At 41.0% G+C, this 24531-nt stretch overlaps 1 protein-coding gene across 1 annotated transcript; it reads right to left on the bottom strand.

Annotated features, from left to right (window-relative positions):
• Positions 1-8915: 8915 nt before the first annotated feature.
• Positions 8916-23056, bottom strand: LOC111978130 (very long chain fatty acid elongase 5). The gene is made up of 8 exons (XM_024007967.2): positions 22844-23056; positions 21582-21646; positions 20987-21174; positions 14450-14527; positions 13079-13250; positions 10356-10480; positions 9858-9992; positions 8916-9649 (listed from the first exon to the last, which is right to left on the bottom strand). Exons 1-8 carry the CDS (start codon positions 22984-22986, stop codon positions 9518-9520), a joined length of 1038 nt encoding a protein of 345 aa, XP_023863735.1. The 5' UTR covers positions 22987-23056; the 3' UTR covers positions 8916-9517.
• Positions 23057-24531: the final 1475 nt, after the last annotated feature.

Below are 24531 nucleotides of genomic sequence, written 5' to 3'. Positions count from 1 at the left end.
CTGAAATGGATTTAGATTAAAACTAATTTGATTTACTATATATTTGTATCAGATTACAAAATATGTAAAATTGTAAAGGCTCTCTTTAGTGATATTTATCTAAATGGAATTGATGAAATGCATAACCTCAAATCAGCCTTCCTCTCAGATGATAATGGTGAAATGAATGATAAAATCTCATCTTTTCACATGACCTTTGATAGTTGTTCAGGTGTGCTAGTGTGTCCTCATAAGCGTCATAAATAATATTGGCATGTTTTCCAATCCTGTAGATTTTTTTTCATCTTCAGAGCCATCATTTTTTATAACCCATGGATCAGTCTGGGGTGAAAAGAGTGTTCCCCCAGGTGATAGTTTGGTCACATACCAGGGAAGATTAGCATATAAGAACAGAGGAAGAAATCATCTAGGATTTGTGACATGACAATCCCCACAAGCTTCATGATTACTTATGGGGTGATATGCATCTATATTTAAATAATAGGCTTACTGTATGATAGCTGGCTTAATAATAGGAAGGTGTGTATAGGGAATATCATTGTAAGTGATAATTGCAATGGGGGGTGATAAGATCCTAGTGCTATTTATTTATTTAACCTTTATTTAACTAGGCAAGTCAGTTGAGAACAAATTCTTATTTACAATGACGGCCTACCCTGGTTATTGAGGAAGCAGTACTGGCTTTGACTTGATCAAAGTGCTCTAGAACRATGCCTGAAATACATCACAGGAGATACAGACAAAACATGAATGATTTTATTATTTCCAATCTAGGACATGGCTTTACTTGCATTGTTAGAAAGCTGAGAACATTTTTACAGACTACTGTAGATACACTTCTGATCTTGCAGTCCATTCACAGATTGGGAGGACATGAGAATGTTGTCATGCTGTTTCATTCTCAACTAGTCATTTATCTGAGAACATTTCATCATTTGATTACATAATTCAAACAGCTAACATAGCATTTCCACTTTTCAGTATTATGTGGCTATAAATGTCTTTCAAAGAGAGACATCTCTACAACATAAGTTGGTGATTTGGCCCCTGAACTTTATAATTAAGGCATATGTGGACTACAATACAACACCATAATTAAGGGAACAAACATAAGTAGCAACATCTATTAAGGAAATGCTTTGGAGAAAATGAGTCGCATTCAAACGTCATGGCTTGATGTAACTTGTAGCCTGATTCAATCTAATGAGTGAAAACAAGGAGTCAAACACTTGAGTGTAAGAGAGGTGTCGGTTTAAAACAGCATGAACCATGCACATATATTAAATATGATACAGAATTGTAAGTTTAGTTTGTACATTAAATGTATTTATTATTTTATGCGTTCCATGGAGTTGAGGTTGAAATTCAAAGAATACAGGTAGTACCAGTAATACTTGGGTAAAGAGATACTGAGAATATGAGAATGTGTCATACCAGAGGCTGGATTCTGAGGGTGGAGTGGACACCTTTATCTACTTCATATATTTTCAACCCAATCCATGACATTATCAGTGTGATTTTTGCTGCATAATATGTTGCAATAAAGTAGGTCATAAATATACAAACTGGGAAACATTAAATAGAAACTAAATTGCTACTGTAGAGGAATGGTCTTGTGCAGTAGCTAGGGCTCTCAATCTCAGACACCCATAACTAAAATATTACGTGATTGCATCTGTTCATGAGAGATTAGGGCTCTCATAAAATGTCCTCGTACATAAACTATTGCTACAACAACGGCAATATCTAAAGCAAGACCTAAAATATAAATGACAATTTCTAATATTTCTCGTTCACAGAATTCATTGTTCTGATCAGTGCCATTTGATGCAAATACTTTCAAATCTGATCAACTGATGGACAACAGACAAAGCTATTATTGCAACTGGTTTTGAGCTATAGCTCTCCTGAGTCATGAATTTACGGTGCAGGTGAACCTCTCTAAGGAGAGTTTCCATACTCACTGGATAAAGTTACTTACTGGATAAATTTGACACTGTGACAKCGTTCTCAATGCACCTGGTAGTTACTTGGCTCCAGACGATGAATACATAGATCATGTTAAATAGGAGTAATTCAACTTATCACGCACATGCAGAAGAATCTGACCCTAGTAACATTCCAGGGATCATTTGAGAGTGAAAGTACAGTCTTTACCGGTGTTTACCTCATTGCTGTACCTAAAACTTTAAAGGTGCTGGACACAATGATCTCATAGTTTATATGGAATAATAAAAGCCACAAATCCGTAAAGCCATACTGCAAAATCTAAAAGAACTAGGGGGTTTGGGGCTCCCTCACTTTCATGTTTTGGATTCAGCCTCTTGACTTTAACTCCAGGGTCAATTATACAATCCAAATCCTGTATGGCCACATCTTTAAGAGCTATCGTATGCTCTCCCCTACCAGCTCCATTTGCTACCTTCAGTAAAGATTACCTGGTCAGACAAACTCTCAAGATATGGAATAACCTAAGGCTGAACCTAGATATTAGTGATATTCTTGCCTACTCACCTTTTGTTTGTAGGCTATTTCCACCATCCCTTGCAGACAAAGCTTTTGATATATGGAGACAAAATGGTGTGAAATCACTCAGTGACCTCTATAAAGAWGGCACCTTTGCATTATTTTAATTTCTTTCAAATACATTCAATTTTCCAAATGCCCATTTCTTTAGATACTTACAAGCCTGAGATTGGCCCAATATACACTGCTCAAAATAATAAAGGGAACACTAAAATAACACATCCTAGATCTGAATGAATGAAATATTCTTATTAAATACTTTTTTCTTTACATAGTTGAATGTGCTGACAACAAAATCACACAAAAATKATCAATGGAAATCAAATTTATCAACCCATGGAGGTCTGGATTTGGAGTCACACTCAAAATTAAAGTGGAAAACCACACTACAGGCTGATCCAACTTTGATGTAATGGCCTTAAAACAAGTCAAAATGAGGCTCAGTATGTGTGTGGCCTCCACGTGCCTGTATGACCTCCCTACAGGCCTGGGCATGCTCCTGATGAGGTGGCGGATGGTCTCCTGAGGGATCTCCTCCCAGACCTGGACTAAAGCATCCGCCAACTCCTGGACAGTCTGTGGTGCAACGTGGCGTTGGTGGATGGAGCGAGACATGATGTCCCAGATGTGCTCAATTGGATTCAGGTCTGGGGAACGGGCGGGCCAGTCCATAGCATCAATGCCTTCCTCTTGCAGGAACTGCTGACACACTCCAGCCACATGAGGTCTAGCATTGTCTTGCATTAGGAGGACCCAGGGCCAACCGCACCAGCATATGTCTCACAAGGGGTCTGAGGATCTCATATCGGTACCTAATGGCAGTCAGGCTACCTCTGGCGAGCACATGGAGGGCTGTGCGGCCCCCAAAGAAATGCCACCCCACCACCATGACTGACCCACCGCCAAACCGGTCATGCTGGAGGATGTTGCAGGCAGCAGAACGTTCTCCACGCGTCTCCAGACTCTGTCTCGTCTGTCACATGTGCTCAGTGTGAACCTGCTTTCATCTGTGAAGAGCACAGGGCGCCAAGTGGCGAATTTGCCAATCTTGGTGTTCTCTGGCAAATGCCAAACGTCCTGCACGGTGTTGGGCTGTAAGCACAACCCCCACCTGTGGACGTCGGGCCCTCATACACCCTCATGGAGTCTGTTTCTGACCGTTTGAGCAGACACATGCACATTTGTGGCCTGCTGGAGGTCATTTTGCAGGGCTCTGGCAGTGCTCCTCGTTGCACAAAGGCGGAGGTAGCGGTCCTGCTGCTGGGTTGTTGCCCTCCTACGGCCTCCTCCACGTCTCCTATGTACTGGCCTGTCTCCTGGTAGCGCCTCCATGCTCTGGACACTACGCTGACAGACACAGCAAACCTTCTTGCCACAACTCACATTGATGTGCCATCCTGGATGAGCTGCACTACCTGAGCCACTTGTGTGGGTTGTAGACTCCGTCTCATGCTACCACTAGAGTGAAAGCACCGCCAGCATTCAAAAGTGACCAAAACATCAGCCAGGAAGCATAGGAACTGAGAATGGTCTGTGGTCACCACCTGCAGAACCCCTCCTTTATTGGGTGTCTTGCTAATTGCCATAATTTCCACCTGTTGTCTATTCCATTTGCAAAACAGCATGTGAAATGTATTGTCAATCAGTGTTGCTTCCTAAGTGGACAGGTTGATTTCACAGAAGTGTGATTGACTTGGAGTTACATTGTGTTGTTTAAGTGTTCCCTTATTTTTTTGAGCGTGTATATATATATATATATATACACAGTGGGGAGAACAAGTATTTGATACACTGCCGATTTTGCAGGTTTTCCTACTTACAAAGCATGTAGAGGTCTGTAATTTTTTATCAGAGGTACACTTCAACTGTGAGAGACAGAATCTAAACAAAAATCCAGAAAATCACATTGTAAGAAAGTAATTAATTTGCATTTATTGCATGACATAAGTATTTGATCACCTACCAACCAGTAAGAATTCCAGCTCTACAGACCTGTTAGTTTTTCTTTAAGAAGCCCTCCTGTTCTCCACTCGTTACCTGTTATAAAAGACACCTGTCCACACACTCAAACAGACCCACCTCTCCACAATGGCCAAGACCAGAGAGCTGTGTTAGGACATCAGGGATAAAATTGTAGACCTGCACAAAGCTGGGATGGGCTACAGGACAATAGGGAAGCAGCTTGGTGAGAAGGCAACAACTGTTGGCGCAATTATTAGAAAATGGAAGAAGTTCAAGATGACGGTCAATCACCCTCGGTCTGGGGCTCCATGCAAGATCTCACCTCGTGGGGCATCAATGATCATGGAAGAAGGTGAGGGATCAGCCCAGAACTACACGGCAGGACCTGGTCAATGACCTGAGAGAGAGCTGGGACCACAGTCTCAAAGAAAACCATTAGTAACACACCACGCCATCATGGATTAAAATCCTGGAGCGCACGCAAGGTCCCCCTGCTCAAGCCAGCGCATGTCCAGGCCCGCTGAAGTTTGCCAATGACCATCTGGATGATCCAGAGGAGGAATGGGAGAAGGTCATGTTGGTCTGATGAGACAAAAATACTCACCGTGTTTGGAGGAAGAAGAAGGATGAGTACAACCCCAAGAACACCATCCCAACCGTGAAGCATGGAGGTGGAAACATAATTCTTTGGGGATGCTTTTCTGCAAAGGGGACTGGACGACTGCACCGTATTGAGGGGAGGATGGATGGGGCCATGTATCGCGAGATCTTGGCCAACAACCTCCTTCCCTCAGTAAGAGCATTGAAGATGGGTCGTGGCTGGGTCTTCCAGCATGACAACGACCCGAAACACACAGCCAGGGCAACTAAGGAGTGGCTCCGTAAGAAGCATCTCAAGGTCCTGGAGTGGCCTAGCCAGTCTCCAGACCTGAACCCAATAGAAAATCTTGGAGGGAGCTGAAAGTCCCTATTGGCCAGCGACAGCCCCGAAACCTGAAGGATCTGGAGAAGGTCTGTATGGAGGAGTGGGCCAAAATCCCTGCTGCAGTGTGTGCAAACCTGGTCAAGAACTACAGGAAACGTATGATCTCGTAATTGCAAACAAAGGTTTCTGTACCAAATATTAAGTTCTGCTTTTCTGATGTATCAAATACTTATGTCATGCAATAAAATGCAAATTAATATTACTTAAAAATCATAGAATGTGATTTTCTGGATTTTTGTTTTAGATTCCGTCTCTCACAGTTGAAGTGTACCTATGATAAAAAATTACAGACCTCTACATGCTTTGTAAGTAGGAAAACCTGCAAAATTGGCAGTGTATTAAATACTTGTTCTCCCCACTGTATATCCCACAGGTACCATCTCACACCATTTTGGGTGACATATTCAAYACAACGCCAAAATTTGCCCATCCACTGTGTATTCAAAATTATGAACTTTTGGCACTCCATGCCTACAATCATTGAGATAAACTTAGGAACAGGATTTAGGATTTTAAATTAAAAATATAACTGTGAGCAGCAATGAATGGGGTTCACAGGATGACAGAAAGGACAAGATTAGTTGGATAACAAAGCAAGCACTCTATCATGTAGGAACAATATCTTTACGAGCAATGATGAGTCTAAATACAAAATATGGAGTGAATCTGACATATGGTTCATTAGAAGATGATTGGAGATGATTTTCAGCATTAGCATTACATATGTGAAGAATGAGTTGTTAAAAGTTTCCTTGTTTTTTGAGATATCAACACCAAATTCAGTGTGGGACGTCCATTATAGCGATGACAATTTGATAGGCCACTGTGGAGTGGATTTACAGATTTGGGCACTGATAAATGCCTAAATTGGAATGCAGTGGCTGTACAGTAACATGCTTTACATGACATCAGAGCTCTAGCTCTGTGCTTCACAGCACTGTATTGGTTTTGACGGACAGCCATTCTGAGCACCTCACACGMGGGATGGAAGTTGCCCCCATCCCTCCAGCTAAATTGGGCAACTTTTGCAAATATATAAATTCTGAGTGAGGAAAATGCTGTAAATTAAAAGGACTGAGACATTGAGGATTATAATAAATACCGCTTTGATGTCATACAAGCAAGTGAAATATTTCCGTATAATAAAACTCATGTCATATACAGTGTCAATGTTTATGATCACTATGTTTGATGTACAGTTACAAGATGACATGGCATCATACCCTTGGTTGTTCTGAACAGAATTACCCCRTTTGTCTATTGTGAAGAAAATTTGCCACGGTACTCACACCTGAATGCACACGTCTCCTTTCTATGCACATCAAAATGCATGTTTCCCTGAATTTTCTTTGTGAAAGCATAACACTGATATATCATATTTTATAACTTAGCTAGTCATGTTGGCAATAGAACAGGATCCAAATGATGCCCACCTGACCCAGACTGTGATTTATAATGGACCGTTTTTGGATTACGTATACAAAAACAGTAATTGTCYGAGGGCGGGGTTGAATGGTTGTGTTCCAAACAAAACAACTACAAGTGAGCTTGGCCTAGTTCCTCAATGGCACAGCTAGGAGAGCTCAAAAAAGCACCACATAGTTGTTGACTCTTTATGAGTCATAAAAGTGCATTGAAATTACTTAGGAACTGTGYACATTTTGGACAGGTGTGTGGCCACCTGGAGATACCAGTTAGTTTCAATCTAGCCCTATCCATATAGGCTGATTCCCACAAGTGTAAAGGGTTAAATGGACACGTAAAATCTGATTTGTCAATAACTCAGCCATCTTTTGACTAATCCCATAGCTTTTCTCAAGCTAAGTTAAGACATGCACCATGAGCCTACGTTCCAAATGTGGTCATATGGTTCATGAGAATAAGATTTCTGAAGTATTTCTTAGCATATGTGCTAATATGCATCTACTGTTATAGTGTGGCCATCTTGGAATGCATCAACACTATTTTCTCCAACTCTTTAGGGACTATTGTGATGAGTCCAAAAACCACATTTGGAGTGAATATGACTTTTAGTTCATGAGATTTCTTTATGATTATTTTAAGCATTAGCGTTGCATAGTCCAAAAAGTTAATTGTTAATCATTTCCTTATTTTTTWAAGATTTCAATGCCAAACTTAACATGCTTCATCATGGTAACGTCTTTGATGACCCTAAACAGTTTCAAGTTGATAGTCCATTGTGAAGAGGGTTTACAAAGGATTTAAATGGACAAGTAAAATTAGATTTCCTCTCTTAACCAATCCCTTAGCTTTTCTCAAACTAAGTTCAGACATGTACCATGGGCCTACATACCACATTTGGAAAATCTATCCTGACAGACCTTATGGGTCCTTGAGGCAAATTTGTTCAGCATGAGGAAAGACACCTAGATACAAGGTCTCCATGTCATATGGGGCTGCAGATATGAGGGTTTAAGTGAGACTGCTTGTAACAGCGCCACCTTCATGCCAATCAGTACAATTATTTTTCACCATGTTACTTATGGTGTATAGTTTGTGTGCCAAATTAGAAAAAAGGTTCCCAATCTATGCTCGAGTTATTTGCCCATGTCAAGAAAAAAAAWTCTAAGAATAACAATAGGTTTCACAGCTTTTATGTGAACACCAAATTAACAGTTTGGAAAAAACAAATATTTTTTTAAAAGCTCTTCTATATGTACCACTCATGTTGTTACACACAAGTTACTACACAAATGCCAAGCTGTCTAAGTTCTACTCCCAAGTTGACCACAAATGTGAACAATGCCAACATACCTCTGCAACTCATGAAAATATGTTCTGGTTGTGTGAGTGTCCAAAACTAAAAGGCTATTGGGATGCTATGTCTAATGCAATGTCCAATATAACACAAGTATCTATAAGTCCTGACCCACTAATATCTATCTGGGACAACCGTTGGTAATTCTGGAATAGCAAAGGCGGAAGCAAATGCCTTGGTTTATGCCTGTCTGATTGCCAGAAACCTGATTTTGACCCCCAGGAAAAAGCCAAACAGACCATTTTACAATCAGTGGGTTAATAGCATGTTGCAAATTCTCCCTTTGGAGAAAATGAAATGTACACAAAGTGGATCCACAACTTTATTTTATAAGACATGGCAAATTTTTCTTTTGTTGAAACCGAAACCGGTGTCAGATTGATTATGTACCTGAGTTTAGATTTGTACTAGTGTGTATATACTCATAACGGGAACCTCAATAAGAGGATACAAAGAAAAGAAAATCCTTGAGGAACATTGGGAAGGGAGGGTGGGAATGATACGGACACATGGTGTAAAAAAGAAAAAGTTCACTATCTATTACTGGTATGTTAGGTAATAATGCTCAGCCATAAGTGACAATCCTGTTTGTTTTTTTCTCTTTCCTTTCTTGTATGCAAAGCCATTTTGGAACACAAATCAGTATCTAATTATTTATGTTGATATTGTACAGCTTATGTATTTTAATGCATTTTTTTGAAGCAACTCTTTTGCATACTTATAAATGATTGTATGACCTTGTGGTCAAATAAAATATATTGAGAGAAAAAAAAACAGATATAGTACCTTTTACAAAACAGAATCCCCAAAATATATATTTTTCCCTCATGGACAAGCATGTAGACAAGTGCATATGTTGTGAATTAAAACATAGAAAATAAGTTATTATTTCTGTATGGGTCAAGGTTGATTAAAGCTTTGTCCCCACCACACTGAAGACAGACAAAGTTGAACATCTTGTGCAGCATTAAAAGGAAGTGGGTCTCTGGGGTTACTGTGCTGTGGTGTACTCCCTATGCTATGCTTGTTTAGAAACTCTAATGAACTTTGATTCAATATGAATAATAACAGGTTGCGGTGTGCAAAATGTTAGGAATCTCTTTCAGATAAACATGTCTTGTCTTTTGTGAATTAACTAGCTTAGACTCTTCTAATACATTTCTTCATTAGTAATCCTCATGAAGAAATGTATTATCCCATCTCTCCTAGCAACATTACATACAGTAGATATGTCCTACAGTTAGGATTGTAACAGTATTCAAGATTCAGTCCCCCCTCACTTTCCTGTGTGTAATGGTTTCCGTGGGTGTYACCCCATTCACATGGCCATTCAATGAAGCAACAGAGCCATTCTGATGATACTCCTTCTTTTGTGAAACAAGGTGTTTCTTGTAAGTCTAAAAACAGAGGGAAGGAGTCAATATATTAGGATGTGCTAAAAATCTGAACCCCCCCCCAAAATGACTGACAACAATGCACTGTTATATTTAACCCCGTCACYATCAGGGCAATGTAAAATACTTCATAACACCATAATTCATTAATAATAATAACAATAATAATTACAGTATGTCTAATTAATGCAAGGGTTTTATATTTGCTCACCTGAATGTAGAAGTTTGCRAAAAGGACAATAAGTGTGATGACATAGAATATCTGGAAATACAGCCACCCTCTGGGGAAACCACATGGCCAAATGACTGCACATGTCGTCTGGGACATGGTCAAAAAGAACTGAATCTAGAGAGTAAATGAGACAAAACTCAAATGACCTGTTTGTAAACTAAGTGAATATCAAATACACACGCAGAAATAATCAAAGAGTTTTGGAACATCTCCAAAATACATATTTCTGTAACTCAGTGCACTTAAAACACTGCTCCATCCACGGAAAACATTGCCATTGCATACAGTGCAGAAGATAAGAGGGATTAGAATGCACATGCTACTTTCACTCTGTACCAATGGCCCAATGGTTCATGTGGCCTTTGTCACATTCACAAAGACCCTGAGATTGGATGAACTATACACTGGATGATTACTATGGATGTGAAAGTCCATCTCTGAGGGTTTTAAACAATACATATGGAAATGCAGGCTCACCAGCTGTCCTTGTGTGATGTATTTCTTCCACCATAGATAGGGCCGCAAGGCCGGGACAGCAGAGAGCCCATAGTAAGAGTACATCAGGACATGGATGAAGCTGTTCAGGGAGGCACCGAAGTAGGCTGAGGCAGAGACATAAGATAGGGGGTAGATGATTMATCTACATTAGCAGTGTCAGAGACTATGGGGTAGATAATTAATCTACATTAGACATCAATTAATTACAATTATTGCCATTTTATGCCTGTTTTCTAACTTTCTTTGCATAGATGATTAATACATTACTATTCTAGGACACTGTGTGCCACAATGAGAGGGTAAAGCTATTACGAGGTGAGGGTACAGTATATCACTGCAAAAACATGCTGCGCAGTCCTGAAATAAAAGTAGGTTCAATTCACACTTAATTCTAACAACGGATCTACTTCACTTGAAGGTATCTCACTCACAGAATCAAATCAAGAAAAACATGTAGTCAAAGACACCTGTATGGCTACTTATAATAATATACCATGTACAGCACATTCAGAAAGTATTCAGACACCTTGACTTTTTCCTCATTTTGTTAGGTTACAGCCTTATTCTAAAATGTATTAAATCGTTTTTTCCCCCCTCATCAATCTGCACACAATACCCCATAATGAAAAAGAAAAAACAGGTTTAAACATTTTTGCAAGTTTATTAAAAATTTTTTTTAAAAAAAAATATCACATTTACATAAGTATTCAGACCCTTTACTCAGTACTTTGTTGAAGCACCTTTGGCAGCGATTACAGCCTTGAGTCTTCTTGAGTATTACGCCACAAGTTTGGCACACCTGTATTTGGGGAGTTTCTCCCATTCTCTGCAGATCCTCTCAAGCCCTGTCAGGTTGGATGGGGAGCGTTGCTGCACAGCTATTTTCAGGTCTCTCCAGAGATGTTCGATCAGATTCAAGTCCGGGCTCTGGCTGGGCCACTCAAGGACATTTAGAGACATGTGCCGAAGCCACTCTTGCGTTGTCTTGGCTGTGTGCTTAGGGTCGTTGTCCTGTTGGAAGCTGAACCAACTCAACGTCAACAAAACAAAGGAGATGATTGTGGACTTCAGGAAACAGCAGAGGGAGCACCCCCCTATCCACATCGACGGGACAGTAGTGGAGAAGGTGGAAACAACATTTGCTTACCGACCCAACAGTCTTTATGTAATACATGTATCACTAGCCACTTTAAACTATGCCACTATGTTTACATACCCTACATTACTCATCTCATATGTATAGACTGTACACTATACCATCTACTGCATCTTGCCTATGCCGTTCTGTACCATCACTCATTCATATATCTTTATGTACATATTMTTTATCCCTTTACACTTGTGTGTATAAGGTAGTAGTTGTGGAATTGTTAGGTTAGATTACTTGTTGGTTATTACTGCATTGTCGGAACTAGAAGCACAAGCATTTCGCTACACTCGCATTAACATCTGCTAACCATGTGTATGTGACAAATAACATTTGATTTGATCCTTTGCCCCAGTCTGAGGTYCTGAGCACTCTGCAGCAGGTTTTCACCAAGGATCTCTCTGTACTTTGCTCCATTCATCTTTCCCTTGATCCTGACTAGTCTCCCAGTCCCTGCTGCTGAAAAACATCACAACAGCATGATTCTGCCACCACCATGCTTCACTGTAGTGATGGTGCCCGGGTTTCCTCCAGACGTGACGCTTGGCATTCAGGCCAAAAAGTTCAATCTTGGTTTCATCAGACCAGAGAATCTTGTTTCTCATGGTCTGAGAGTTTTTAGGTGCCTTTTGGCAAACTCCAAGCGGGCTGTTATGTTCCTTTTACTGAGGAGTGGCTTCCGTCTGGCCACCCTACCATAAAAGCCTGATTGGTGGAGTGCTGCTGAGATGATTGTCCTTCTGGAAGGTTCTCCCATCTCCACATAGGAACTCTGTCAGTTACCATCGGGTTCTTGGTCACCTCCCTGACCAAGGCCCTTCTGCCCCGATTGCTCAGTTTAGCCGGGCGGACAGCTCGAGGAAGAGTCTTGGTGGTTCCAAACTTCTTCCATTTAAGAATGATGGAGGCCACTATGTTCTTGGGGACCTTCAATGCTGCAGAAATGTTTTTTGTACCCTTGCCCAGATCTGTGCCTTGATACAATCCTGTCTCAGAGCTCTARGGACAATTMCTTCAACCTCATGGCTTGGTTTTTACTCTGACATGCATTGTCAACTGTGGGACCTTATATAGACAGGTGTGTGCCTTTCCAAATAATGTCCAATCAATTGAATTTACCATAGGTGGACTCCAATCAAGTTGTTGAAACATCTCAAGGATGATCAATGGAAACAGGATGCACCGGAGCTCAATTTCATATTTCATAGCAAAGGGTCTGAATACTTATGTAAATTTCCAAACATTTCTATAAAACATGTTTTCTTTTTTTATTAAGGGGTATTTTGTGTAGATTGATAAGGATATATATTTTGTAATCCATTGTAGAATAAGCCTGTAATGTAACAAAATGTGGAAAAAGTCAAGGGGTCTGAATACTTCCGGATGCACTGTATATATGCTACTTGTCCAAGCCTATTTCAGGAATTGCGTATAAAGGTTCACCTAAAGCTCAGTGGATTTGACTTTAGTGGTTCTGAATTATTAATTGTGTGAACTGACTTGCTTATTCCACTGTGTTGAGGATAGAAGGGAAATACTGTGTTAGAACACTCACAGTGACCACAGGGCACCCAGTTCATGACGAACCACCAGATGTTGGGCATGCTAGCATGGTGGTAGATGTGCAGAAACGTGATCTGATGGTTGTTCTTCCGTAGGATGAAGAAGAAGGTATCCATAAACTCTATGAGCTTGGAGAAGTAGTACCACCACAGCACATTTATGATCTGAAATGAGAAAAAAAGCGAAGAATAAGAGTCAAGCTTTCAGCCAATACAATACTTTTTCTAGTAGTTCACTTTCCTGCAAGGACATACTCAATATTCATACATTGCCAGATTTGTATTTCACCCTATGAGGAATGGCCAGTGAAAATCATTTGACCAAAAAAKTTGTGTTGAGGGACAAAAAATGGTCATCTGTACTGAAATGCTCTTGAAATCTCTATTAAGGACACAAATAAAAATATGATCATCCACTGCTGTGACGGCAGGGACACTTTTACAAGTTTTAATTACTATAGAACAGGGATTCTTAAACTTTATCAGTTCGAGACCCAAATGAGAAATTGACCGTCCTCCCGTGACCCAAATCGTCCCCAAATCGTCCTCCAACAACCCAAATTAAGAAGAAATAGTGWGTGATTATATATGTATTCTCATAAATCGTGACCCACCTCCCACAAACTCAGGGCCCACTTTGGGTCCCAACCCATAGTTTAAGAAACCCTGCTGTAGAACTGCAATCCAATCACACATTTCACTACTGATGACAGCAGCACAGATTAAATAGACTGGCTGTCTGACCCTTTGGCTTCCCACTGGGCAAAAACTACTGGTTGAATCAACTTTGTTTCCATGTCATTTCAACCAAAATAATCTGTGATGTTGAATCGATGTGGAAAACTGATTGGATTTGCAAAAAGTCATCAATGTAAGGGCTTTACATATTTTTTTCACCCAACTTCTGACCTAAATCCAATGACATGGTGACATTTGTTGGTGATTTCACACTGAATTCACGTTAGTTGAGAACCAAAAGTAAATCAAAACTAGACGAACTGATGTCTGAGCCCAGTTGGTTATCTGTTAGAATTTGCAGGTACTGGCTGAGGTAAACTGTACCAGTAGAATTGGAAGCCACCAGGACAAGAACATATCAATAAAAGTAGCTCAGTACATATTGATCTGGTAATTAGTTTGTCTTTGAAGTTTGTCGTCAAGCTATTATTTGCATCTCTGGTAGTGAGCCAAAGGGTATGGAAATATCACAAAAAGAATGAACGAAAGGGTGAAGTCAAGCTGGTGTCTGGTGACAATGCATTTCTCACCCCACATACTATACACATTTTGAATCTAACAGATTGTTTTATATTAAATTCTGTATAACGTGAACAGAGGGGTTATATAGAATGAGACTGCTTTACCTTGGTATCGGTTTCTCCTGCACTGTGTGTGTCTTGGCAATAGAAGTTATAATCCCCGTGCCACACAGCAGACACAATCTGGGGACAGAGAACAAGGTGATTTAGAAAAACCTAGATTGTCATGTCTTTGGTATCTTCACACAGYTTGAATCACATTAATACCTCACTGCCCTTGTATTGTAATATCACATTTATTTCATTCTTGTATTGCAAGTGTCATAAGATCCCAAAAATTTAGAATTTAGCTTTCTCCCATACAAAATCTGATTGTAAACCTGTTAGAATTTACATTGGAATTTAGGATGCTAGCTTCACATACTTGCTGCAGGCGTGGACAGTGGGCAATATTATATCCTTGAGTAATTTTGTGTCTCCTCCTCTCCATTTTAGTCTCATTTACCAGAGAGAATATCAGTACCCTTTTTGTTGCCACTGCAACATTGTGACTGCATTGTTTATTGTTGTTGAGCAGACCAGTGATGCCACAGTTACTAAATGGAGGCCTTGTTCACACATTTCATCTCATTTGGGATGGATGGAAATGGCTCTGCCTTTATCCACCACTGCCTTGAATAACTGACAAAAACAAAGGGTTAAATGTAACGAGTGTAAATGTCCAGATTCAGGTTCAGCTTAAAGTGTATTATTTTAGCTGTGTTATGTGCTCAAACTCAGAGCACTACTCAGGGACAGAATTACCCCCCCTTTTTATGTTGTACTGAATAAAACATTTTCTGAAGAAAATGTATCTTTCCCACAGGATTTTAGTGCATTTGAATCGAGACAGGACCCAGTACAGAACAGGATGGTAAAAAAGCAGGGYGATTGGCAAATGTTGTGCTCCACTACTCAACTGGGTAATCTCGTACATGCAGAGGACACATCAAATACACAAAAGTCTCAACACAGACACTAATCACGTCAACAATGACATTGTTATGCCTGTTGTTTTAAATGTAATGCTGCATGCCCACTTTTACTATGTTAGCAAAACAATTATTCACAACAATATACTGCAGACTAGGCTATTTTCCTTGACTTATAATACAACATTTATCAGTACTACACTAATACTAAATCTTCTTTATTCTTATTCAAAACGAAGGATATATGGGGTAAATGTCCATATACAGTACCAGTCAAAAGTTGACACCTGCTCATTCAAGCATTTTTCTTTGTTTTTACTATTTTCTACATTGTAGAATAATAGTGAACACATCACAAATATGAACTAACACAAATGGAATAATGTAGTAATCAAAAAAAGTGTCAAAATGTTATTTTTATACTTTAGATTCACAGGGCGGCGCACAATTGGCCCAGTGTCATCCGGGTTTGGCCTGGGACGGCCGTCATTGTAAATAAGAATTTGTTCTTAACTGACTTGCCTAGTTAAATAAAAGGTTAAAGTCTTCAAAGTAGCCACCCTTTGCCTTGATGACAGCTTTGCACACTCTTGGCATTCTCTCAACCAGCTTCACCTGGAAGGCTTTTCTAACAGTCTTGAGGGAGTTCCCACATATGCTGCGCACTTGTTGGCTGCTTTTCCTTCACTCTGCGGTCAAACTCATCCCAAACCATCTCAATTGGGTTGAGGTCAGGTGATTGTGGAGGCCAGGTCCTCTGATGGAGCACTGCATCACTCTCAGTCTTGGTCAAATAGCCCCTACACAGACTGGAGGTGTGTTGGGTCATTGTCCTGTTGAAAAACAAATGATAGTGGGACTAAGTGCAAACCAGATGGGATGGCGTATCGCTGCAGAATGCTGTGGTAGCCATGCTGGATAAGTGTGCTTTGGATTCTAAATAAATCACTGACAGTGTCACCAGCAAATCAACCCCACACCTCCTCCATGCTTCACGGTGGGAACCACACACGCGGAGATCATCCATTCAGCTACTCTGCGTCTCACAAAGACAAGTCGGTTGGAACCAAAAATCTCAAATTTGGACTCAGACAAAAAKSACAGATTTCCACCGGTCTAATGTCCATTGCTTGTGTTTCTTGTCCCAAGCAAGTCTCCTTAGTATTGGTGTCCTTTAGTAATGGTTTCTTTGCAGCAATTCTACCATGAAGGCCTGATTCACGCAGTCTCTGAACAGTTGGTGTTGAGATGTGTCTGTTACTTGAACTCTGGGAAGCATTTATTTGGGTTGCAATTTCTGAGGCTGGTAACTCTTAAAGAACTCATCCTCTGCAGCAGATGTAACTGCGTCTTCCTTTCCTATAGCGGTCCTCATGAGAGCCAGTTTCATCATAGCGCTTGATGGTTTTTGCGACTGCACTTGAAGAAACTTAAAGTAATGTTGTTGCTCTTTGCTTATTTGAGCAGTTCTTGCCATAATATGGATTTGGCCTTTTACCAGATAGGGCTATCTTCTGTATAGCCTCCTACCTTGTCACAACACAACTGATTGGCTCAAACGCATTAAGAAGTAAAGGAATTCCACAAATTAACTTTTAACAAGGCACACCAGTTAATTGAAACACATTCTAGGTAACTGCCTCATGAAGCTGGTTGAGAAAATTCCAAGAGTGTGCAAAGCTGTCATAAAGGCAAAGGRTGACTACTTTGAAGAATCTCAAATATATTTTGATTTGTTTAACACTTTTTTGGTTACTACATGATTCCATGTGTTATTTCATAGTTTTGATGTCTTCACTATTATTCTCTCTTTATGTGTATTCAGACCTTGAAGTTAAGCATGATGATGGCATTCTAATTACCCGCTATTCGTTTAAGGTGGAGATCGATTTCATGAAGGTTTTATTTTTTCCCCACCATTATTTAACCAGGTAAGCCAGCTGAGAACAAGTTCTCATTTATAACTGCGACCTGGCCAAGATAGARCAAAGCAGWGCGACACAAACAACAACACAGTGTTACACATGGGATAAACAAACGTACAGTCAATAACACAATAGAAAAGTCTATATACAGTGTGTGCAAATGTAGTAAGATTAGGGAGGTAAGGCAATAAATAGGCCTTAGTGACAAAATAATTACAAATTAGCAATTAAAACACTGGAGTGATAGATGTGCAGAAGATGAACGTGCAAGTAGAAATACTGTGGTGCAAAGGAACAAAATAATAAATAACAATATGAGGATGAGGTAGTTGGGTGGGCTATTTACAGATGGACTATGTACAGGTGAAATGATCAGTAAGCTGCTCTGACAGCTGATGCTTAAAGTTAGTGAGGGAGATAAGTCTCCGGCTTCAGCGATTTTTTGCAATTCGTTCCAGTCATTGGCAGCAGAGAACTGGAAGGAAAGGCGGCCAAAGKAGGAATTGGCTTTGGGGGTGACCAGTGAAATATACTTGCTGGAGCGCATGCTACAGGTGGGTGCTGCTATGGTGACCAGTGAGCTGAGATAAGGCGGGGGTTTACCTAGCAAAGACTTATAGATGACCTGGAGCCAGTGGGTTTGGCGACGAATATGAAGCGAGGGCCAGCCAACGAGWGCATACAGGTCGCAGTGGTGGGTAGTATATGGGGCTTTCGTGACAAAACTGATGGCACTTTGATAGACTGCATCCAATTTGCTGAGTAGAGAGTGTTGGAGGTTATTTTGTAAATGACATCGCCGAAGTCAAGGATCGGTAGGATAGTCAGTTTTACCAGGGTATGTTTGGCAGCATGAGTGAAGGATGCTTTGTTGYGAAATAGGAAGCCAATTCTAGATTTAACTTTGGATTGGAGATGCTTAATGTGTGTCTGGAAGGAGAGTTTACAGTCTAACCAGACACCTAGGTATTTGTAGTTGTCCACATATTCTAAGACAGAACCGTCCAGAGTAGTGATGCTAGACGGGCGGGCGGGTGCGGGCAGCGATCGGTTGAAGAGCATGCATTTAGTTTTGCTTGCATTTAAGAGCAGTTGGAAGCCACGGAAGGAGTGTTGTATGGCATTGAAGCTCGTCTGGAGGTTTGTTAACACAGTGTCCAAAGAAGGGCCAGAAGTATACAGAATGGTGTCATCTGTGTAGAGGTGGATCAGAGAATCATTAGCAGCAAGAGCGACATCATCGATATATACAAGAAAAGAGTCGGCCCGAGAATTGAACCCTGTGGCACCCCCATAGAGACTGCTAAATGTCCGGACAACAGGCCCTCCGATTTGACACACTGAACTCTATCTGAGAAGTAGTTGGTGAACCAGACGAGGCAGTCATTTGAGAAACCAAGGCTATTGAGTCTGCCGATAAAAATGCGGTGATTGACCGAGTCGAAAGCCTTGGCCAGGTCGATGAAGACGGCTGCACAGTACTGTCTTTTATCGATGGCGGTTATGATATCGTTCAGGACCATGAGCGTGGCTGAGGTGCACTCATGACCAGCTCGGAAACCAGATTTGCATAGCGGAGAAGGTACGGTGGGATTCRAAATGGTCGGTGATTTGTTAACTTGGCTTTCRAAGACCTTAGAAAAGCAGGGTAGGATAGATATAGGTCTGTAACAGTTTGGGTCTCGAGTGTCACCCCCTTTGAAGAGGGGGATGRCCGCGGAGGCGTTCCAATCTTTAGGGATCTCAGACGATACGAAAGAGAGGTTGAACAGGCTTGTAATAGGGGTTGCAACAATTGCGGCAGATAATTTGAGAAAGAGAGGGTCCAGATTGTCTAGCCCAGCTGATTTATAGGGGTCCAGATTTTACAGCTCTTTCAGAACATCAGCTATCTGATGGATTGGGATGAAGGAGAAATGGGGGAGGCTTGGGMAAGTTGCTGTTGGGGGTGTAGAGCTGTTGACCAGTGTAGKGGTAGCCAGGTGGAAAGCATGGCCAGCCGTAGAAAAATGCKTATTGAAATTCGATTATCGTAGATTTATCGGTGGTGACAGTGTTTCCTAGCCTCAGTGCAGTGGGCAGCTGGGAGGAGGTGCTCTCCATGGACATTACAGTGTCCCATAACTTTTTGGAGTTTGTACTACAGGATGCAAATTTCTGCTTGAAAAAGCTAGCCTTTGCTTTCCTAACTGCCTGTGTATATTTGTTCCTAACTTCCCTGAAAAGTTGCATATCGCTGGGGCTATTCGATTCTAATGCAATACGCCACAGGATGTTTTTGTGCTGTCAAGTGCAGTCAGGTCTGGAGTGAACCAAGGGCTATATCTGTTCTTAGTTCTACAGATGGTGAGGAAAGCACTTTTAAAGAGCAACCAGGCATCCTCTGACGGAATGAGGTCAATATCCTTCCAGGATACCCGGGCCAGGTCAATTAGAAAGGCCTGTTCCTTGTAGTGCTTTAGGGAGCGTTTGACAGTGATGAGGGGTGGTCGTTTGACCGCGGACCCATTACGGACGCAGGCAATGAGGCAGTGATCACTGAGATCCTGGTTGAAGACAGCAGAGGTGTATTTAGAGGGCAGGTTGGTCAGGATGATATCTATGAGGGTGCCCGTGTTTACGAATTTAGGGTTGTACCTGGTAGGTTCCATGATAAWTTGTGTGAGATTGAGGGCATCTAGCTTAGATTGTAGGGCGGCCAGGGTGTTAAGCACATCCCAGTTTAGGTCACCTAACAGTACAAACTCTGAAGATAAATGGGGGACAATTAATTCATATATGGTGTGCAGGGCACAGCTCGGGGCTGAGTGGGGTCTATAACAAGCGGCAACAGTGAGAGACTTATTTCTGGAAAGGTGGATTTTTAAAAGTAGTAGCTCAAACTCTTTTGGGCACAGACCTGGATAGCATGACAGAACTCTGCAGGCTAACTTAACCCCCTTTGGCAGTTCTATCTTGGCGGRAAATGTTGTAGTTGGGGATGGAAATTTCAGAATTTTTGGTGGCCTTCCTAAGCCAGGATTCAGACACGGCTAGGACATCAGGGTTGGCGGAGTGTGCTAAAGCAGTGAATAAAACAAACTTAGGGAGGAGGCTTCTGATGTTAACATGCATGAAACCAAGGCTTTTACGGTTACAGATGTCAACAAATGATAGCGCCTGGGGGATAGGAGTGGAACTGGGGGCTACAGGGCCTGGGTTAACCTCTACATCACCTGGGTTAACCTCTACATCACCTGAGGAACAGATGAGGAGTAGGATAAGGCTAAAGGCTATAAGAACTGGTCGTCTAATGCGTTGGGGACAGGGAATAAAAGGAGCATATTTCTGGGCGTGGTAGAATAGATTCAAGGCATAATGTACAGACAAGGGTATGGTAGGACTTTCTAATAATAGCAGCAGGTTTTCAGAAACAATTGAGGGCTTTGTTGATGTTGGGTGAGAGATTTGTTTGTGTTAACAATGATCCTGTCAGAGACCAGCTGTGTCCCACTCGCTCCCCCACAGCATTGTCTTCTGGGGTGGCTTCAGTGCAAGACACCATTTTTGTCTAATCAGAATCACAATTTCCCTAATCCTCACAGAATCCTTCAACAAAATTAGCCAAATAAAACAATCCTTTAGCCACGACTACCAGTCACCCGATCCTCTCACTTCCCCTTATCCGCCTGCAGTGTTGCATTGCGATGATACAAACACCTCCTTCGGATGTCTGTATCAGTTCAGATCAGGAGTAGCCTGCCTACCTCATAGAACATATAGAAGGACAAGATCGTGAGGCCCAGATTGTAGACCAACAGGAGACCCCGGCAAGACACCGGCTGTCTGTGTCTCATGTACTTGGGCCCCATCCATACGATCAGCAGGTACATTACTGTTAGTGCAAAGGTTGGAGGGTAGTTGTCCAGAAGCAGCCATCCCTGTACCCGCTCATCTGAAATACATGGACAGAACAACCTGATACAGTGAGATGCTCCTTCTTTTCTGCACGTTATTCCCATATTTACTSTATTTCCTATCCAGTGAGATAGAGAGCATAGAGAGGGGTAGTTACATTGCAGGACAGGCATATTGGTTGAAGAGGGTAAAAGGACACAATACAGTTTGAGTGAGAATTGGCTGTGACTACAAAGCATGTTTGTTTAACTCCAGGAAAGGTTGCGCTAGAATCATAAAGGTGCAAAAAGACATGGTGTATTCCACTGCATGTATTAACACACAATGCAAACATTTCGTGAGGAGATAGTGTCATAATTAAGTGTTAATAATTAAGCATTTATTCATATGATAAWTCCTAAACTGTAATTTAAAATCACGTAATGAAACAGTAATAACACTTACCTCTGGGACCCATCCATGAGTCTATGTACATGTTTAGTTTATAATTAAAAGTCTCCATTTCTGACCTAAATAGACAGATGAAAGAGAAGAGAGTACCAAGTCACACATTGCAGCTCATCACCAGAGCCATAGTTATACATTCTGAAAGACCTGAAATGTATGGTAAACTACCACTTTGGTATAAATAAAATACCATATTCAAGCAGCACTGCTGGAATGTGACTGAGTAAATCAGCTTAACTGTGTTGACAAATATGTTTGTCTCTTAAATTACACACAGCAGCTTAAGGGAAATCAAAGCTTGGTTCATTGTACCAGAGGTACGATCATTTGGCACAACCAACTTTGGACTGAAAGAACACGCAAAGATGCCAGTCTGCTTTCTGCTTAGGCAAGCTATAAAGTCAATTTCAGAAGGTTAAGACTTAAGCGATAGTCCGACTACGGGCCCAATGCAATTGGCAGTCACTGTGACAAAAGTGTAATGCATTGCCATTCATAAGAAGATAACGTCAAATTCATCAAAGGCTATAGAATCTGGTTACTTCTTGACCACTCTTAGATATTTTTCATCATTCGGATATTTCCTTTATAATTATTATGGTGCCGAAGGAGCTGTTCAAGCAGTCCCAAACGGRTACAAACATTTAAATTACTCTTGTAAGATAATTTATGGGTCAATAGAGGTTAATGAGCTCTCTTCATTGTAAGTAATACTTGTAGTTATTACTGACTTGTCTCCAAATGTTGTCATTTTATCTAAACAGCACCTAAAYATCTTGTTTAAAGTTCGCTAATAAAAACAAAGCAAAAAGTAAATATAACAGAGAGCATCATAGCCTAATAGCGCATCAACTTATTATAGCAGGAAAGTTGGATAGCCTGTCTGCTGTGCTGGATCAGGATGTAGTTTACCATAACCTCACTACTGTCTAAATGTAGTCGTGTAGCCAAAGCCTATATTACTATTATAATGTTGTCGTTAACAAAAAGTAAAAATGTATGTCTAAATCAGCTGCCCAAATCCGGAAACATATCGCAAATAACAATGGCAATCGTTCGCATAGGAGGCCACCGACTAATCATCAATTGTTTTACATAGCCTAGCTAGAGGACCTAGTTGGCGAGACATGAACTATGAAACCGCTTCTTAAATTATATTATCAAGTGTATAAAATATGTAAATATTGTTAGCATATCCACAACTCAATGAAAACGAAGACCATCTTATTTCAAAYCACATTCCAGCTCATAAAACGTACCCCTGGAAGATGCGTAGCCTTGGCTGACGGGTCCCTAAGCACAAATGTGTAGCCTCGTCAGTCAGTGGAAACAGCCGGAGAAACACAGGGCGCGTCGAGCAGATCACTTTTGTCAGGTCAACGCCTTGCGAAGTGTGTTGCATTGTGGGAATAAAAATGTTCCGATTTCAGACTACAGATGACGACTGCATGAACTTTACAAAAACCATGTGATCAAAGGTCATGAAGTTATGACTTCAGTCGACTGCACCTTTCCTCAGTTGCTCTTCACCACTTTATCATGCAGTCATCACCTGCATTGTGGGAGGCTCTATTGTCAACCAATCATTAGGGTGTTMTTTTTTGACCTATGCAAACGTGACCAAAGACTTGACTGAAACAGGAACTAACTTTGCCGCAATTCATGCATAGAGTGGATATGTACAATTGAATGTGACATTTGACGCTCAATTTGACGCTCAATTCCAAGGGATTTATTGGCATGGGAAACATGTTTAMGTTGCCAAAGCAAGTGGAATAGATAATAAACAAAAGTGAAATAAACAATCTGAAATAAACAGTAAACATTACACTCACAAAAGTGTCAAAAGAATAGAGACATGTCAAATCTTATATTACTGGCAAATAATTGAAGTACAAAAGGGAAAACAAATAGACAGACTCTCAGTCTCTCTCACACCAAATTAATAGTACAATGTACACGCATACACTCGCCAGCCAGTTTATTAGCTACACCACCAATTTCACAAAAATGTATGGCTCCTACAGACATGGCCATGGCTTGCTATATAAAGCGGGCAGACAAGCATCAAGGCATTCAGTTACTGTTCGATTGAACATTAAAATGGGCAAAACGAGTGACCTAAACAACTTTGAGCGTGGTATGATTGTTGGTGACAGGCGCGCCGGATCCAGTATCTCAGAAACGGCCGCCYTTCTGGGATTTTCACTTTACCGWGAATGGAGCGACAAACAAAAAACATCCAGTCAGTGGCAATCCTGTAAGCGAAAACAGCTCGTTGATGAGAAAGGTCGAAGAAGAATGGCAAGAATCGTGGAAGCTAACAGGCGGGCCATAAACAGACGATTAACGGCGCAGTAAAACAGTGGTGTGCAGAACGGCATCTCAGAACGCACAACTCGTTGATCCTTGTCAYGGATGGGCTGTTGCAGCAGACGACCACACCGGGTTCCGCTCCTATCAGCTAAAAACAAGAAGAAGCGGATACAGTGGGCACATGATCACCAWCACTGGACAACTGAGGAGCGGAAAAACATTGCCTGGAACACTGCAGCAAGTTCAGTTAATTTGAGTGGCCTGCACAGTTAGTTTTAGACAGTGGTCTAGTAGGCTACTGTTGCTATTTGATCATAATGTAGGCCTACCAGAGTGGCCTACCATCAAAAACTACGGAGAAAATGCATCCCATAACATTTTAACAAGGAAATAGCTGTTCTATCATTCAGCCTACAGTAGCAGCCAATGTGTCGTGTTCAATGTAGGCCTACATTCCATGAGACTTTTGAAAAAAAACATGCAGAGCTTGACATTAACCTGTTTATCCACTTGTCCTCCAGACAAGGAGGTGACTGAAAATKTTGTTGTGTTGTTTGATACAAGAAATAACTTTACAARATAAAATGTATTATTATTCCCAGAGCATTATCAGTCTAATTATGCTACCTTC

The sequence above is a fragment of the Salvelinus sp. IW2-2015 genome, linkage group LG18 (assembly GCF_002910315.2).
Source record: "Salvelinus sp. IW2-2015 linkage group LG18, ASM291031v2, whole genome shotgun sequence".
NCBI classification, from domain to species: Eukaryota; Metazoa; Chordata; class Actinopteri; order Salmoniformes; family Salmonidae; genus Salvelinus; species Salvelinus sp. IW2-2015.
This window is presented reverse-complemented; position numbering and strand designations above follow the sequence as displayed.